We start from the raw sequence: 18,212 nt of genomic DNA, 5'->3' as shown, positions 1-18,212 counted from the left end.
AGTCACAGGCCCAGGTTTTCTGTGAACCCCCATTACACAGGGGCAGGCAGAAATTCCGACTAATCTCATTATCCTCCATTTTACTTCAAAGAAGTCTCCAACTGAATCTCAATCCCCTAGCAGGGTTTCTTGTTTTCAAACTATCCTATAGAGTAAGCCATCAGTTCTCCTAAACTTCTGATTCAACTTTTCACCCAGAAGGAAGTTGGTTGCTATTCCTTCTGGAAGAGCGCATCTGAAATTCAGTCAGGTTAGCACCAGGGCAAGATGACAGGGAACCCACAAATGTGCCTTCAGGATGGGAACAGCTTCTTTGGCAATGAAGAAACTTATTTACTGGTGGAGGGAATCCTGGCTCCAGTTTTACAGAGCCTGGTGAGACTGCTTCCCTGGAAGGTCCAAGGATAGGGGAAAATGGAGGGCCAGGGATGCATTTGGGAAGGGGCCTCTCACGGCTGAGAGTATTCCAGAGTTAGCCAGTCTCAATGCCCTCAGGGAGTTCCACCACAACAGGAGCACAGTCCTCAGGCTCCGCAGCAAAGTCCCATCGGAACTTCTTGGTTAGGTGAGCTTGAAATTTTTCAGCTTTCTTCCTCAGGGTGGCATCCACGGCAATGCTGCAGGCGGAGGAAAAGAAAACCTACAGAGAACAGAGAATAAGTCACTCCTGAGGACACAGAGGGGCGAGAAAGTGGTGGAAATTTCCCTATGGTGTTCATCTCTCTGGGGTGAGTGGATCAGCTGCTGCTGGCACAGGGCCAGGACACCTGCTGTGCTCCCCCCAAACACAAAAATAAGGTCCAAACCCAGCTGAGATGCTGGGGCAGGACCAGGATGGAAAATTACTAGCCAGGGCGGAGATGTCCCACTGACTGGAAGACCAGGGGGATCTACTAGGCACCTGGGCAGTAACTTGGAGGAAGAGGTACAGGGGAAGGCTTGGAGGGCACGTGAGCCTCTGGGTCTCATAAGTCCCAGGCCCTATGCCAACAAGACTGAATTGTTGCTCTATTCTTCTAAATGGGCCATAAGTTGCCAGTTTGAGGCTTCTATCTTCTTAAAAGCTTCTGTGCCATGGGTCTCAGAGTGCTCATAACTCAAAGCAATCTCAAACTCTTGGGCTCAAGCGATCCTCTTGCTTCAGCCTCCTACACATGCTGACCACAACACCCATCTAGTTTTTCTATTTTTAGTAGAGACGGGGTCTTGCTCTTGCTCAGGCTGGTCTGGAACCTGTGAGCTCAGGCAATCCATCTGCATTGGCTTCCCACAGTGCTAGAATTACAGGCATGAGCCACCGTGCCCAGTTGATTTTTTAAATTGTGGTAAAATACACAGTCTCTGACTTCCTAGGACATGATGTGATACGCATTCAGTAGAATTTGTACTTGAAGTACCCATACAATCATTCTGTTTTTCACTTTTAGTACAGTATTCAACAAATTACATGAGATATTCAACACTTTATCACAGAATAGGCATTGTGTTAGATGATTTTGCCCAACTATAAGCTAGTTTAAGCATTCCAAATACATTTAAAGTAGGCTAAGCTAAGGTACAATGTTTGGTAGGTTAGATCTACTAAACATATTTTGACTTAGAGTATAGTAGTTTATTGAGAAGTAATGCTATCATAAGTTGAGAAGTATCTGTACAGAACATAAAACCTGCCATTTCAACCATTTTTTAAAAAAAAACTTTTCACGTGAGAAGGAAACATTTTCATTTTTTAAACTGTGGTATATTTATCTTTTTTTTTTTTTTTTTTTGAGACAGAGCCTCAAGCTGTCACCCTGGGTAGCGTGCCGTGGCATCACAGCTCACAGCAACCTCCAACTCCTGGGCTCAAGCGAGTCTCCTGCCTCAGCCTCCCAAGCAGCTGGCTGGGACCACAGGCGCCCGCCACAACGCCCAGCTATTTTTTTGGTTGCAGCTGTCATTGTTGTGGTGGGCCCGGGCTGGATTCGAACCAGCCACCTTATATGGCTGGCACCTCAGCCACTTGAGCCATAGGTGTGGAGCCAGTATATTTACCATTTTTAAGTTTACAGTTGAGTAGCATTAAGTATATTCACGCTGTTGTATAAACATCACCATCATTCATCTCCAGAACTGCTTCATTTTTCCCAGTTGAAACTCTGTTCCCACTATACAGTAACTTCCTCCCACCAGCCCCTGGCAACCAATATTCTACTGTTCTCTATGAATTTGAGTACCTCTTATAAGCAGAATCACTTAGCATTTGTCCTTTTGTGACTGGCTTATTTCACTAAGCATAATGTCTTTGAGGTTCATCCATGTTGTAGCGTTAAGCAGGATTTCCTTCCCTTTTTTTTTTTGCAGTTTTTTGCCAGGGCTGGGTTTGAACCCGCCACCTCTGGCATATGGGGCCCGTGCTCCACTCCTTCGAGCCACAGGCACCACCCTAGGAGTTTCTTCCTTTTTAAGGTTAAATAATATTCTATTATTCACATTTTGTTTGTCCATTCATCTGTCACCGGCCATCTGAGTTATCTCTACCACTGGCTAGTGAGTAATGCTGCTATGAACATAGGTATACAGATATCTCTTAAGGTCTATGCTTTCAGCTCTTTAGAGTAGAGACCCAGAAGTGGAACTGCTGGATCATATGGTAATTCCATTTAAATTCTGATGAACTGTGAACTGTGTTCCACAGAGGTTGTATATTTTATATTCCCACCGACGATGCACAAAGGTCCCAATTTCTCCATACTTGTTATTTCTTGCATATGTGTACATGTTTAAAATGATAGCCATTCTAACGGTAGAAGGTGGTATCTTACTTTGATGTGCATTTCTCTAATGATTAGTGATGCTGGATACCTTTTCATTGGCTTATTGGTCCATCTGTATTTCTTTTTTAGTGAAATATTCAAGGCCTTTGCCCATTTTTAAATTTTTGCTGTTGTTGTTGAGTTTTAGGAGTTCTTTACATATTCTGGATATTAATCCCTTATTTTGATGTCCTCATGAATTGTTTCATTTAATACAAACAGGGGCAGGAGGGCAGAACAGCAATTTTCTCCACATTCCAAACCGTCCTGGGTCCCAATCCCTTTCTAAGAATAACAACAAACCCATTATTTCTTCTCATACTGTTTTAGCCTGGAGTTTTGTTTTTTAAGAGACAGGGTCTCTCACTCAGTCACCCAGGCTAGGGAGTGCAGTGGGTGATCACAGCTCACTACAGCCAATCTCAAACTCCTGGGCTCAAGCAATCCTCTCACCTCAGCCTCCTGAGTAGCTGGGTGCACCACACTGTTTTGTCTTTGTTTTGGGGATGGAGGCAAGATCTGGCTTTGTTATTCAGGCTGATCAAGAATATTTTACAATTTCAGTTGCACAGTGTATCCAACTGGATCTTTACAACACCCTGAGAAGATACAGTTCCTATTTTAAGGAAATTGGAAGCTGAGAGGAGTTAAATGACTGGATCAAAATATCCAGAAAGGTATGTTTTCTTCTCAGTTTCCCATCTGCTACCCTGCAGGACCACTCCAGAGACACAGGAATATAGAAACTCTTTGACATCACCCTCGTGCCATAGCTAACCCTCAGGCCACATGGAAAGATTCTAGGCTCCAGGAGGCGTGACCTGACAAAGGTAACAGGTATCCACTGCAGCTGAGTCTAGGGATGATACTTCTCCCATCTACTTCTCCATCATCTTTCTATTAGCAGGAATGCAGCACACTTTTAGAGGTCTTTGGAGCCACTCTGCTGGAGGCAGAAGTGAAAGGGGCAGATACAGAACCTGACTTCATTAACTTGGAAATCGACTAAATACAGGAGTGGGAAGCACAGCCACAACAAAATGCCAGATCAATAACTAATTAGAGGGGCTTGTGTGACCATGGTGGCAAGAGGGCAGTGGGGAAGCCAGTGGTCAGCCTGTCTGGAGGCAGCTAATGGAGCACAGCTGAACCTGGAGGAGAAGGCTTGTATGGGCAGCAGAGAAGCCTTCTTTCAAACAGCATTAGCTCCAGAAGCCCTGAGGGTTGTGGGGAGCCCCTTCTTGTCAAAAGCCCCTTCTTGTTCCCCCTTCTTTACACAGTAAATTATACTACTGTCTCCACAGCGCTTGCTTTCCAGTCATGAGGTAGCTGTACAAACATGTACTCCTGCCTCCTGTGTGCCTCTGCACAGGCACACATGCTTTTCCCTGGGCTATTAACACCCTTCCACCTCCTGCCTTCTCTTCTCCTTCCCTTAGCAGATTTTTACTGATGGCTCAAGCTGAGCTCAGACATCACCTCTTTTAAGGATGTCTTCCCAGACAAGGATAAACAGGTGTGCTCCTCCAGCACACGGGATTACCTTGATCATGGCATCAATCTCAGTAAGGCAGGCGTCCTCAAACTGCGGCCCACCTAGGACATTTATCTAGTCTGCCGGTGTTTTTGCCGCCGCTGCCTATCCTGCTTAGCAGCCAACTCGTCCTGGGGCCCACAGTCTGGCCCTCCAACGGTCTGAGGGACAGTGAACTGACCCCCTGTTTAAAAAGTTTGAGGACCTCTGCAGTAAGGTAATAGGTCATTTACTGCTGATTCTCACCCAAGAGACAAAGAGCAACTCCAAAGCAGTGACCCTTCTGTTTTTGCCATCCATGCTCTTGGCACAGTGACACATTAGACAAAAGTTTAATGAACATACGAATGATGACCACAGGTTGAACTTTTGATTCATTTTCATATAGTACCTGGGACTAAATTGCTCAATAATTGCTGAAGATAAGAGACTCCTCCTAGGAAGAGATGGCTTATTTACCAGGCCCCTGAATGCTGCCAGCTCACAAGTCATCTCCTTATGACAAGCTGAAATGAACCATTCCAACTTCTGTTCCCTGGGCACTGTGTCTGAGCCTCCCTTATGGCACCTCTCACGCTGTGCTTGCATCACAGTGATCTGAGCCTTGTAAATGTAGGGAATGAGTTCTAATTATCAACGTGTCTCAAACAGCTTATCACCCAGGGCCTGGCACAGAGTTAAGGCCCATAGGGTGCTCACTGAATAACAAGAATGAGACATAGGCATCACCCTGCACTTGGCAATGGCCAGCAGTGAGAAGCTGGAACAAGCTGGGCTCAAGCTCATCACCCATTCTCCCCACCCACCTGTCAAGCATTGCCGGGAGTAAAATCAATTAGAGAGGCAGGTACAAAAGAAGCCTCCAGGCTGAAAAACAAGCCTTCTAATTTGAAAAGTGCCTTGTCCTTTTAAAAGAACTCATCATTTATTCTTTACCACAAACCTGAGGTAGGAGGACAGGAAATTACTATTTCTACTGTACAGAGGGAGACACTAGGGTGCTTCATCATGTAGTGATAAGTGCTAAGCAAGATCCAATCCAAGCATGGGTATCTCAGTTTAATCCTTCTTCCCTACCAAGACCTGCTCTGTTTTGACAGGCTTAGTACATCCTTGATATTTATTTTCTAGCACTGCCCTGTGGGGAACCAAAAAGCTTTTGGAACTATCCCTCTGTAGCCTCTAGGCCTCAGGGCACAGTCCAAGTTGACTTCTTTATTAATAAATCAACTTTATTGGGGTATAATTTATGCACAAATTCATCTATTTTAAATGTTTGATTCATTTGAACAAATGTATATGTTATCTATATACCCATGCAAGTACCATGGGTGTTTTCCTTTGGTATTCAATTCTGAGTTTAAAGGTCCAAATCAGGCGTCCTCAAACTATGGCCTGTGGACCACATGTGGCCCACCTAGGACATTTATCCGGCCTGCCAGGTGTTTTTGCTGCCGCCACAGCTGACTTGTCCTGGGCCCGCAGTCAGGCCCTCCAACGGTCTAAGGGACAGTGAACTGGCCCCCTGTTTAAAAAGTTTGAGGACCCCTGGTCCAAATCTTTGTGTAACCACCACCACACTCAGAACACTGAACAGTTCTGTCATTCATCACTCCAAAACTCCCTGGTATTGCCCCAAAGCAAACGCCCCTCATTCCCAAGCCCTGGCACCCACTGATTTTTGACCCTAGTTTCACGAACTTGATTTTTTTTCCTCTGCCCTAAATGATCTGCAGGAAACAAACTTGATATTTAAAAAACTCCTGGCTTGGCTTGGCGCCTATAGCTCAACCGGCTAAGGCACCAGCCACGTACACCTAAGGTGGCGGGTTCGAATCCCCAGCCCGGACCCGCCAAACAACAATGACAGCTGCAACCAAAAAATGGCCAGGCGTTGTGGCGGGCGCCTGTAGTCCCAGCTACTTGGGAGGCGGAGGCAGGAGACTCGCTTGAGCCCAGGAGTTGGAGGTTGCTGTGAGCTGTAATGCCACGGCACTCTGCCCAGGGGGACAGCTTGAGGCTCTGTCTCAAAAAAAAAAAAACAACTCCTGGCTTGGCGCCTGTGGCTCAAGTGGCTAAGGCGCCAGCCACATACACCTAAGGTGACGGGTTCGAATCCAGCCCGGCCCGCCAAATAATAATGACAGCTGTAACCAAAAAATAGCCAGGCATTGTGGCAGGTGCCTGTGGTCCCAGCTACTTGGGAGGCTAAGGCAGAAGACTCGCTTGAGCCCAGAAGTTGGAGGTTGCTGTGAGCTGTGATGTCACAGCACTCTACCCAGGGGGACAGCTTGAGGCTCTGTCTCAAAAAAAAAAAAAAAAAACAACAACAAAAAAAAAACTCCTCACAATTCTAAAAAGGAGATGTTGAAATAGTAATTAGCTTCCAAGCAATAATTTATTCTGATTCTTTTACTTTCAGATTTTATGCCTTCTTCAGAAAACTTAGTGGTTTACCTGATTATTTTATTCACTAAAGTGAAACTAAGGAAACACTTTTTAACATCACTGAGCAATAAATCATCTTAGCAGATTGATCCTAATTTTTTTTTTTTTTTTGAGACAGAGTCTTACTTTGTCACCCTTGATAGAGTGTGGTAGCATCATAGCTCACAGCAACCTCAAACTCTTGGGCTCAAGTGATCCTCTTGCCTCCGCCTCCCAAGTAGCAGAGACTATAGGTGCCCAACATAACACCCATTTTTAAGAGGTGGCGTGTTGCTGTTGCTCAGTCTGGTCTCAAATTTGTAAGCTCAAGCAGTCTACCCACATTGGCCTCCTAGAGTACTAGGATCACAGTCATGAGCCACCGCACCCAGCCTAGATCCTAAATATTTTAAAAATACTTTGAAATAGGATTATAACATATTGCAAACAAATGTGTTTCTTGGAAGTCTTCTGAGGTCAGTTAAAAAAATTTAGAATGGGCCAGGCATGGTGGCTCACACCTCTAATTCTAGCACTCTGGGAGGCTGAGTGGGTAGACTGCTTGAGCTCAGAAGTTTGAGACCAGCCTGAGCAAGAGCAAGACCCTGTCTCTATTAAAAACTAGCTGGGTGTGGTGGTGGGCACCTGTAGTCCTAGCTACTCAAGAGGGAAGAGAATCACTTGAACCCTAGAGTTTGAGGTTGCTGTTAGCTATGATGCCAATGAACTCTATCTAGGGTGACAGAGTAAGACTGTCTCAAAAAATTAAAAAAATACATATATTGGGCTGGGTGCAGTAGCTCATGCCTGTAATCCTAGTACTCTGGGAGGCCAAGGCGGACTGCCTGAACTCTTGAGTTTGTGACCAGTCTGAGCCAGAGCAAGATTCTGTCTCTAAAAATCACAGAGCATTGTGATGGGTGCCTGTAGTCCCAGCTACTTGGGAGGCTGAGGTAAGAGAATTGCTTGAGCCCAAGAGTTTGAGGTTGCTGTGAGCTATGATGCCACAGCACTCAAGCCCAGAGGGACTGAGACTCTGTCTCAAATACAACAAATTATATATATATATAAAATATAAAAATCTGGAACTCTATTCAGATATGGGAGCCTACCACAGGTTTTAGTGCCAACCATTACCTTTGTGACCTTCCTGAGCCTGTCTCCTCATCTGTATAATGGGATTATATATACACACCTAACTTCTAGCACTGTTGTAGGGGCTAAATCAGATAATACACATTAAACGTGCAAAAGTAACAGATGATGGCAGGAGGCATACAAGTAGGTAAATTTATGATAGATGATAATTATGAAAATATGACAAACATCATTGAGAGAGTTGGTGTTTTCCCTCAAGAGTTAAAGATGGATGATGGCATTTAGAATACTGGCAAGAAAAGAAGCCGGAAAGTACACACAGTCTATTATGACTAAAAGTATTTAAAAAAAAGGGGGGGGGGTTTACATGACTATATGCCCCAATACTATGTAATCAGCAAAAAAAAAAAAAAAAAAAGAAAGAAAAAAATACTTATTTGCGCATAACTCACTTCCCAACATACTATCAAATTCAGATTATCCTTTCATTGGCTTTAAATGAATTATGGGACTTAAGTTCTTTAAATAAAAGAAAAAAAAGTCTATTTTTGTAAAACGAATAATTTTTATTCAAACTAAATCTAAAGGATTTGTAAAAAAATCAGTGGCTTCTATTCAAAAGGGCCTAACATGAAAAAGTTGAAAAAAAATTAATGGCTGAAACCATTTCATTACGTGGCTGATTTTATCCATGCTAATGTGGCTATCTTTAAGTGCTTACACATACAAACACCAATTCCTCTCCATGGGTAGTAGGCATTTAAGCTCCTAAGTAAGAAAGCCAGTTCCACTTATTTGACTACCTGGAGTGAGAGCAGGCGGCTGGCTCAGGAAGGCTTTTATGGGCTGATTCATTCAGTCACAAATACCAAGTGAGTGCCTCTGGTGGGGGACTGGATTCTCACTGCCAAGATGGCATCAACGTGAGTCTCCATTGGAAAAAAAAAAAGTTTTATAACATCCTTGTTCACATTGTGTCTTTTGAAATCTCAGTCATCTCTCAAGCTCATAGTCAAAATGCCCCTCTTTGTTTTTTTTTTTTTTGGTTTTTTTTTTGCCATTTTTGGCCAGGACTGGGTTTGAACCCACCACCTCCGGCATATGGGACCAGTGCCCGACCCTTTTGAGCCACAGGCACCACCCAAAATGCCCCTCTGTGCATAAGTCCATTCCTGATCCTCTGTCTCCTCAAATCTCAACCCGAGGCAGAATTAACCACTCTTTTGGAGTTCCTAAAACCCTTTGATCAAGTATCACACATCTATGATATTCATATTGCCACAGGATTATGCATACCATCCATCTAAAAACACAAAGTAAGGTAAGTGTTAGGCCTTGACGATGTGTTGAAAATAACCAGATGAACAAAAAAATAGGCCTGGTGCAAAAGGAGCTCATGACCCAGTGGGGGAGTCAGGCAGACAATATATTAATTTCAGCAAACACAACCATATTAATAGTGACAGGAACACAGTAGGCTAAGAGTACAAAAAGGACAGAGATAGACCAGGGGTAGCTTCAGAGAGGATGCCTTCAGGGCGTGTTGTAGGATGAACAAGTGAGTACTAGGAAGAGAGAAAATCAGTTTCAGCCGAGGAGTGAAACTTGAGTAGAAAGTTTCAGTTATCCAAGGTGAAAAAGTTCTGAAGATTGCTGGACGACATTCCAATTAAAGTTAATAGTGCATGGAACACTTAAAATCTGTAAAGAGGGTAGAATCTCATCATGTTGTGTGTTTTTTACCAACACTTAAAAAAGAAGAAGAACAAACAGCCTGGCCTGTCTGGGAGCCTGCAAAGAGATCACTGCTGCTGGGGTTCACAGGGGAAAACAGAGAAGGAAAAGAAAGCTGGAGAACAGAATAAGAAACTTGATCAGAATAGGCCTTGTGACCAAGGTTTAGCTTTTATAATAATTTCCTATGCAATGAGGAGCCACAGGGAAATAGAATCAGAGCTGCATTTTGGAGCAGCCACTCTGGTGGTAGTGTGGGAGACACACTGGCTAACAGGGGTAAGCATGGAGGCTGATCAACTCTGATGCCTTCTAGGTGAGACCTAAAGGCTTGGGCTAGGGAAATAAGACAAGAACAGGACTTGCCTTCTACGACACTTAACATTTTCTGGAGTTATTTGATTAGTTCATTTGCTATTTTTCTAAAATATAAGTTCTAAGTTAGGAGTCTGTCTTGCTCACACTATATTCCCAGTTTAGAACAGGGCCTTATATACAACAGATGCTCAGTAAACACCTGCTAAATGAACAAATCCCCTGAGGGCAGAATCTCTGGCTAATGCGTAATATATTCCTCAGCGCTTACAGTAGAATGTATATAAACGATGCTCAAAAATGTATGTGTGTGTTTTAAGGCACATGCTCTGGATTTGTCCAAATAATGACATCAAATTTTTTTGGTGAAAAGTCCAAAGACAGAATTTTTCCAACCATAAGCTCTGCACAACCCACCTGGGCATCCAGCAATCCAGCTGGGCTCATTCTGCTTTGTACATAATCGCTGGCAACAAAGCCTCAGCAATTACAGCTCAGCTGTTGGTTGTGCTGACAATGGTTGGGACGGCCAGTGACACTAAGGAGCACCCCTCTATCCCCCTCACCCCCGCCTACCCTGTTGTTTATACCTCCTAAGGGTAGCTGCAGCCACTGCCAGAGGCATGTTACCAAGCAGATGCCTCCTCACACTGCCCCACAACCAGTATCTTTGGGGTATGTATTTTCCCCAAAGAGGAAGGATAAAAGGGACTTAATTTCTGTTATATCAAGAACCAGTAAAAGGGAAGTTTTATAGCTCTTGTAAAGTGAATACACCAGGCTCAAGCAATCCGCTTGAATGACTCACCTCCATGGTCTACACAAGTCCTCCAACTGCCAGTTTTAAGTCAGCGGCCTGCTCAAAGGAACTCTTCCAACAGTATGCATTCTCTACCTCTGAGAAAAAGGCCCCTGACGGTATCTCCACTAATGTCAATCAAAATTAATTTCTGGGAATCCACACTGTATTTACTACAATAGGGGCAGGAGCACAGGCACTAACCCAAGATTAAGACCTGGGTATAAATTCTGACTTCCACTTACCAGCTATGTGATTTCATGATATAGTCTGAGTCCCACTTTTCTCATTTGTAAAATGGGAATAATTGCCTCTGCCTTACAAGGTTCCAGAGAGATTGCATGAGGGAACCCACATGTGATAAATATGGTGCTTGATACCTAACAGGCAGTTACTTAATGTTCATTATTTCTCTTATTGGGTGGGAGCAGGTTAGAAATAGCTACCCCTATGGAGTAGGCCTCATAGGGTCTTATACACAGGGAAAAGAAAGCAGCTCATGGGAGAGAACGTAGGGCAACTAACAGCTAGCAGCTTCTGCCTCTTCTATGCTTGAAAAAGTTACACAATGTGAATGATAGAGGCTGTCCCAAGTACATAAAGAAAACTAATCTGTTTGCAAAGGGAGGAAATAGCACAGGATGAAGATTGTAGTTGTTTGAAGCTTCTTTCCTAATTACCACTCATAATGAAAATTTAATTGCCAAGTTAAAAGCAAATTTCACTTTTTCTGTCAGAGAATCTCTGTGGAAACTGGCACATTTTGTTTGAACAGGAAATCAAAGTTACTTTAATGCTTAAATGAGATCTAAGGAGCTGCAGATGTTTCACTGGGAATAGCAAGCTTCAAAACTCTGCTTTACTGGGTTGCAGCAATCATGGCTATAGGGAGAAAGAAAAGCTGTTTTGAGCTGGGTAAACCAAAGTAGAAGGGATTCAAATCACAAACATCTCAATGTTAGGCACTCAGGGGGCAAGGTGGGGAGAAGGTGGTACAGACAGAGGGTCACTGGCATAGAGAAGTTTACAAACAAGTTTAGAGAAAGAGAATGAGGAAACATCTGAAGATTAAGAAGTTTCAAGATTAGTTGAAGTTAAGCAATCTTTGGGTCATGAAATAAAAGTAAGAAACAAAACACATACCCTTGCCTTAATTCTGACCCACATGCACGTCAGCCAAAAGCCCGCTCACCTGTAAGGTGCTGGTGAGGAAGTTGTTTTGGGAAACAATGTCTACGAAGAAATCGGCAGGGATCTCACCAAGCTGGTGGTACAGGAGGGAGATGAGGTTGCTGTAAAGGGTGTGGTGCTTCACCATGGCTGCTTCTGACCGGCACAGGAGGTTCAGGAGCCGCTTCCAGTGCTCAAATGCCTCGTACACATTCCCCAGCAGGAAGCATACAAAGGCAAACTGGAGTTCACCTGCAAGGTGCAGAGGAGAAATGGTTCTGAAAGAGAGGAGGACTGTTCACAAGGCCATAAATTCCACTGGACCTCAGCAATGAGGTCCAATCCTTGTCACTCCTGCAATGTCTTGCATGGACTTTTGCATCTAGCAAGGTACTCAGTGTTTGCTATAAATCCAAGGCATGTGAGACCAAACTGTGGCTTTGGATTTCTATAAAATCAGACTGCAAGAGAAGAGGTATTCTCGTATTTGCCTGCCATTTTAAAAGTTCACAAAATGCGTCCATCGGTATTAAGCCAAGTGAATCCCAAACCTGGCTGCCCATCAGAATTAATTACCAGGAGAGTTTGCTGAAAGTAAAGCTGCCCTTGCCACATCCTGAGATTCTGAATGAAGAGAGATGGGGCCTCACTATTTCTAGCTCTAACAAGCTTCCCAGGTGATTCTGATGCACACGGTGTGCTCCAAAGTCAGAGGAATGCTGCATTACACCAGGAAACCCTCAGCCCAACTCCACCAGATCAGGAAAGGTGGAATTTGCCTCATTTTATAGATAAGGTCAAAGGCTTGCCCAAGGCTGCAGATCTAATGCTTCACAATATGAACAATGGAAAGATAAAATAAATTCTCTAATGGGTAGGTAGGAATAGTTCTAGAAACTCGAATAACAAGAAAACTCAAGATTACTCATTCCAAGGTTAGCCTTCCAGCCAGATTATTTTGGTTTGTTTAATCACAGGGCTCCGAGATTTAATCTCTATGAGCAGTCTGGTGGCTATGAGCACGGACTCTGGGGCCAAACAGCCTGGATTCAAATCTTAGCTAGACCACTAGCAGCTGTGTGACCTGGGGCAAGTTAGTTAATCTATTTAAGCTTCAATTTCCTTATTTAAGGGTTGTAGTAAAGATTAAATGGGTCAATGAAGCACATGTAAAGCATCTGTAATAATACCTAGCACAAAGTAGCACTCAAAAAGTAGTATTATTCCAATTTCCACCAGATGTCTGTCTCAAACAAAAAGACCTAATGATCCATAAGACACTATCCTTGGGCAAGCAACTGGTCTCTGGTTGCCACAGATATACCGTAACCAATCACAGACATTCTCTCTGGCTTCCAAGACTATATGTGCAACATAAAAAGAACAGATGCAGCTGGACATGGTGGCTCTTGCTTGTGATCTCAGCACTTTGGGAAGCTGAGGCAGGAGGATTATTTAACATAGTGAGACCCCTAGCTTTACAAAAAAATAGAAAAATTAGCCAAATGTAGTGGTGAACTCCTATAGTCCCAGCTACTTGAGAGGCCTGATGCAAGTGGATGGATGGCTTAAGCCCAGAAGTTTGAGGGTGCAGTGAGCTATGATGAGGCCCTCTACTCCAGGTGACAGAGGGAGGCCCTGTCTCCAAAAAACAAAACCAAACAAAAATAACCTAGATGTGCTCAACACGAATCACCTCTTTAAATACATGAGCTTTGTTCTCTGTCACCTCTAGGCACCTGGAAAAACCAGTTCCCTGTTCCTAAGCTTATGGAACTAAGTTTGATTTGTGTGAATTAGCTACATGGTCTAGATATTTTGGACATTTGGTCAGTATTTTCAAAATACAGTCTTATTTACTGAAGCACTAAATTTGTGCTCTTCTGACCTTGTCTAAAATTAAATTTTGGTATCAGCAGTAATTTTAAAAAGCTGTCACATGGACTGAAAGTTATACCTGTAACAGATCTTTTCATGAGATATATTTTCATGATCTGAAATTTTTAAGAGGTAGAAAAACAGGATTTTTATTTATTTTTAAGCCATGATTTCAAGTGTTACTTATTACATGAAATTACTAAGGAACGCACTTAAATGTATTCATTACAATAAATGTCCTTTATTATATCCACAGAGTCCTATAATCCAATTTCTCATCAAGCTTCCCATAGGAAAACATGTAAATTACCTGAACAATTTGTAAAAAAACAAAAAGTTGTAAAGATGAGACAAATGTTTGCTGTGACTAGTATTTAAGAAATATAAATAAAAACAGGATACCACTTTTAACTATTCAATTGGAAAAGGCCTTTGCTAAATCACCATGCCCATTGCCATCAAAGGTAATGGGCAACTGCCTCCTTACCAGGTGGTGGGAATTCAAAATCTTCTCCTGGCAACATGCACTTCTGATCCAACAATTCTTACCCTAATGTATGCATATGTACACACAAAGATGGCATTTATAATAAGGAAAAATAGGAACATCTTAAAGGTCCATCAACAGAGAACTGGTTCAATAACCAGGGAATACTAAACAGTCACTAAAAAGGAGTGATATTTCAGTGACATGGAAAAATGCTTATTAAAGTAGATTACAAGGCTCGGTACCTGTAGCCCAGTGATTACGGCGTCAGCCACATACACTGTGGGTGGTAGGTTTAAGCCCGGCCTGGGCCTGCTAAACAATGACAAGTGCAACCAAAAAATAGCCAGGCATTGTGGCGGATGCCTGTAGTCCCAGCTACTCAGGAGGCTGAGGTAAGAGAATCGCTTAAGCCCAAGAGTTTAAGGTTGCTGTAAGCTGTGATGCCGGGGCACTCTACCAAGAGCAACATAATGAGACTCTATCTCAAAAAATAAATAAATAAATAAAGTAGGTTACAAAATAATACACTTTAATCCTGTTTCTGTAAAAAGTCATATATGCATGTAAACACATATAACTGAATTTTTAAAAGACTAGCAGGAAATACATAGAATAAAGACTGAAATGAAATACACAGAAATATGTAGAAAAAAAAGAAAATATACCAAAATGTAAAATAGGTTATTTCTAGGGGGTGGGATGTGGAGTAAAATTTTTCTTTCACGATGAAAATATATTATTATTATTGTTATTATTTCTTAAGCAGGCCTGGGCCAGTTCAAACCACTGCCCCTGGTGCACAGGGTTGACGCTCTAACCACTGAGCTACAGGTGCCCAGCCAAAATATATTATTTTTGCAATGAGAAGGAAAGCAACAATGGAAACTATGATGATTTTTTTTTTTTTTGAGGCAGAGTCTCACTTTGTTGCCCTTCATAGAGTGCATCATAGCTCACAGCAACCTCAAACTCTTGGGCTCAAACAACTCTCTTGCCTCAGCCTCTCAAGTAGCTGGGATTATGTGCCCACCACAATGTCCAGCTATTTGTAGAGACAAGAGTCTCGCTCTTGCTCAGGCTGATCTTGAATCCATGAGCTCAGGCAATCCACCCGCCTCAGCCTCCCAGAGTGCCAGAATTACAGGTGTGAGCCACCTCGCCTGGCCTGAAACTGTAATTTTTTTTTTTGAGACAGAGCCTCAAGCTGTCTCCCTGGGTAGAGTGCCATGGCATCACAGCTCACAGCAATCTCCAACTCCTGGGCTCAAGCGAGTCTTCTGTCTCCACCTCCCAGGTAGCTGGGACCACAGGTGCTCGCTACAACGCCTAGCTGTTTTTTGGTTGCAGCCATCATTGTTGTCTGGTGGGCCCAGGCTGGATTTGGACCCACCACCACAAGTGGCTGGCGCCTTAGCCACTTGAGCCACAGGCACTGAGCCTGAAACTGTAATTATTTAAAGAAGAAAAATCACTGTCCTGCTCTGAGTCAGTAGACAAACCACCATCTTCAGAGTCATGGGCAAACTGAGGCAGCAGGTGAGAAGCCACTTAGAACACAGGTCTGACCTAGGAACAAGGCACCTCTACATACAGGATGGGTCATATTGGTGATTCCCAAACACAGGGTTATCTGCACAAGGTTCACCTAGGATTCTTGTTTATTAGCTAGACAGACAGATACAAATTGCTGACATTTCCCTCCAGACCTGAATCAAAATCTTCAGGAATGAAGGCATAAAGATTTATATCTTTAATGAGTATTCAAGATAAGTCTGCCTCCCAGCCAGTCCCCCTGGCCCATTCCCAAAGAGCCTTGCTCCTTCTTACCAAGCACATCCTGAGGGCTGCTGGGGAACTGCTTGCTGAGCACAGTCTCCAGGGCATAGCTCAGGTCCATGCTGTGTCTGGTTATCTCTGCAGGTGTGGCACCTGCTGGGAACATCTGTGTAGGCAGTTCTGAAAAGCGAATCTCTGTTCCAGCTCTGGGCTTCATCTCAGGCAGCCGGGCCAGGCCCTCTTGGTAACTTTTGCACTCAGTGCCACAGCGGGGTAGATTCTGCCCTGCCCGGTCCTTGGTGTGCTTCATGGAGAGCACAGGTAGCACATCTGAGAAGGCACAAATCTGCCGGCTCTCAGGCTGTAGCCTCTCTACTGTGGCCTCACTGATGAAGTTGGTTAGTGAGATCCACTTCTTGAGTGTGGCATATGGGTAAGGTCCCAGGAACTGGTCCAGCTCCTGGAGATTGGCTCTCATGGCTTTCACTTCAGATTCTGGGACTGGGGACAGGTCTATCTCTTCTCGGACCGCGTTCCAGTGCAGGACTGTCAGCTCCCGCTGCTGCAGGTTAAGGAAGAAGCCTGTTCGAGGGCCCACCTCCCTGGGATTGGCCTTGTCCACAGAGCTGTAGTGGAGGAAATGGATGCCTGGAGGGATCATCTTCACACCGCGGAACTTGGGCCCCACCTCCCAGGAGTTGTAATCAATGCCAAATTCTGTTCCTTTGGGCATATTCAGGATGACCACAGTGGCCCCTTCAAAAAAGAGGAGCTTGGCTAGCTCAGGATCCATCTGCATGGCAGCCAAGGGGCCAGTAGTGGCTGACCAAATGGAAAACTCTTCTTCCTTGTCTTCCAGGAAAGCTGAAAAAGAAGAAATCAGAGTTAGTCAGAACTTAGGGTAGGGAAGGATGCTTCATTTGCTAAGCATACTCTATTGAATTACACCCCTAACATAATTACCTCTCTTAATTTGCACAACCCTGAATCCATTTTAGAGATAATGAAAATGAGGATCAAAAAGAAAAGGATTTTTGTGTTTTGGATGAACGAGCAAAAATGCTCACTTCACAGCTATAAAGACACCAGTGAAAGAAAAGTGACATGGTCAAGATCACACTAGGATACATATTAGAATCAAGGAACCCTACTCTGGAGACCATTGTTCTTTCCACGCTCTACTGTTAGGATTTTCTCTAGGCTCTCTCATAACAGAGGATAATGGTGGAAAAAACCTAATAGTTCATTTTAAACTATAATTATGCCAAGTGATGGGCAATTCTCTTAAATGCACGAAACATAGCTAAATGTTCTAAGTACTGCTTTTTTTTTTTTTTTTTTTTGGCAGTTTTTGGCTGGGGCTGGGTTTGAACCCTCCACCTCTGGCATATGGGGCTGGAGCCCTACTCCTTCAAGCCACAGACGCCACCCTATAATTATGCCGAAATCATAATTCTGCCTAAACTATAATTCTCCATCAGTGGAGAGTCCCAGAAGAGTTGGGAAGAATAAAGTACATACCCAGTTTCCTGTAAGCCATGGGGAAGGCCCAGAAATAAACAAAGTAGAAAGCAGAGACTAAGGAGCTAAAATTTACAAAAGGTTTGGGGAGTGGAGAGCTTTCAACCACCAATCCTCCTTCTTTTACTCACTAAAAAACCCTAAATTCCAGGGAGTGAAACTTCTCAAAGGGCCTGCAATCAGTGGCAGCTCTGGATCATTTATCCAGAATAGATCCAGATGCCAGAGTTGGCCTAGGATCAGTATTTAGAGGAGAATGAGCTTAGAATGCTTATTTTACCTACCTCTGAACTACTCATGAAGACATACTTACAAAACCTCTGTAAATACATGGCATCTGTGGCATTTATAAGAATGGTTCCAACTTAACTAATTTAAACCAAACCATTATCTAACCTTCTAGTCATAAGCTATCTACCCAATCAATTCAACAAATACTGAGTGCTGGACTGTGCTAGGATCCTTGCTGAGAAACAGCCACAAAGGAAGACAGTTGCTGCCCACCAAGTACTTCCAATCTACCCAGATACAGAAACAAGACCCCAAATGTCACAATCAGAAAAGCCAGCTGCCTGTTTGTTTACTCTTTTTAGCTTAAACAAATCAGTGTACAAAGAGCAACCTTTTTCCAAAAATATTGAGGATATCTTTTCTTTTCTTTTTTTTTTTTTTTTT

General features: G+C 43.4%; 1 protein-coding gene across 1 annotated transcript in view; it reads right to left on the bottom strand.

Annotated features, from left to right (window-relative positions):
* Positions 1-225: 225 nt before the first annotated feature.
* AAR2 (AAR2 splicing factor homolog) overlaps positions 226-18,212 on the bottom strand; it is a 19,848-nt gene continuing 1,861 nt past the window's right edge. Inside the window, exons 2-4 of the mRNA XM_012804187.2 lie at positions 16,068-16,880; positions 11,895-12,124; positions 226-640 (exon numbers count right to left, since the gene is read on the bottom strand). Coding sequence (XP_012659641.1) covers positions 473-640; positions 11,895-12,124; positions 16,068-16,815 — 1,146 coding nt within the window. The 5' untranslated portion in view covers positions 16,816-16,880 and the 3' untranslated portion in view covers positions 226-472. The remainder of the gene's footprint in view (positions 641-11,894; positions 12,125-16,067; positions 16,881-18,212) is intronic.

This window comes from Otolemur garnettii, unplaced genomic scaffold (genome assembly GCF_000181295.1).
Source record: "Otolemur garnettii isolate 467f Iridium unplaced genomic scaffold, OtoGar3 scaffold00025, whole genome shotgun sequence".
In the NCBI taxonomy this organism is placed as follows: domain Eukaryota; kingdom Metazoa; phylum Chordata; class Mammalia; order Primates; family Galagidae; genus Otolemur; species Otolemur garnettii.
This window is presented reverse-complemented; position numbering and strand designations above follow the sequence as displayed.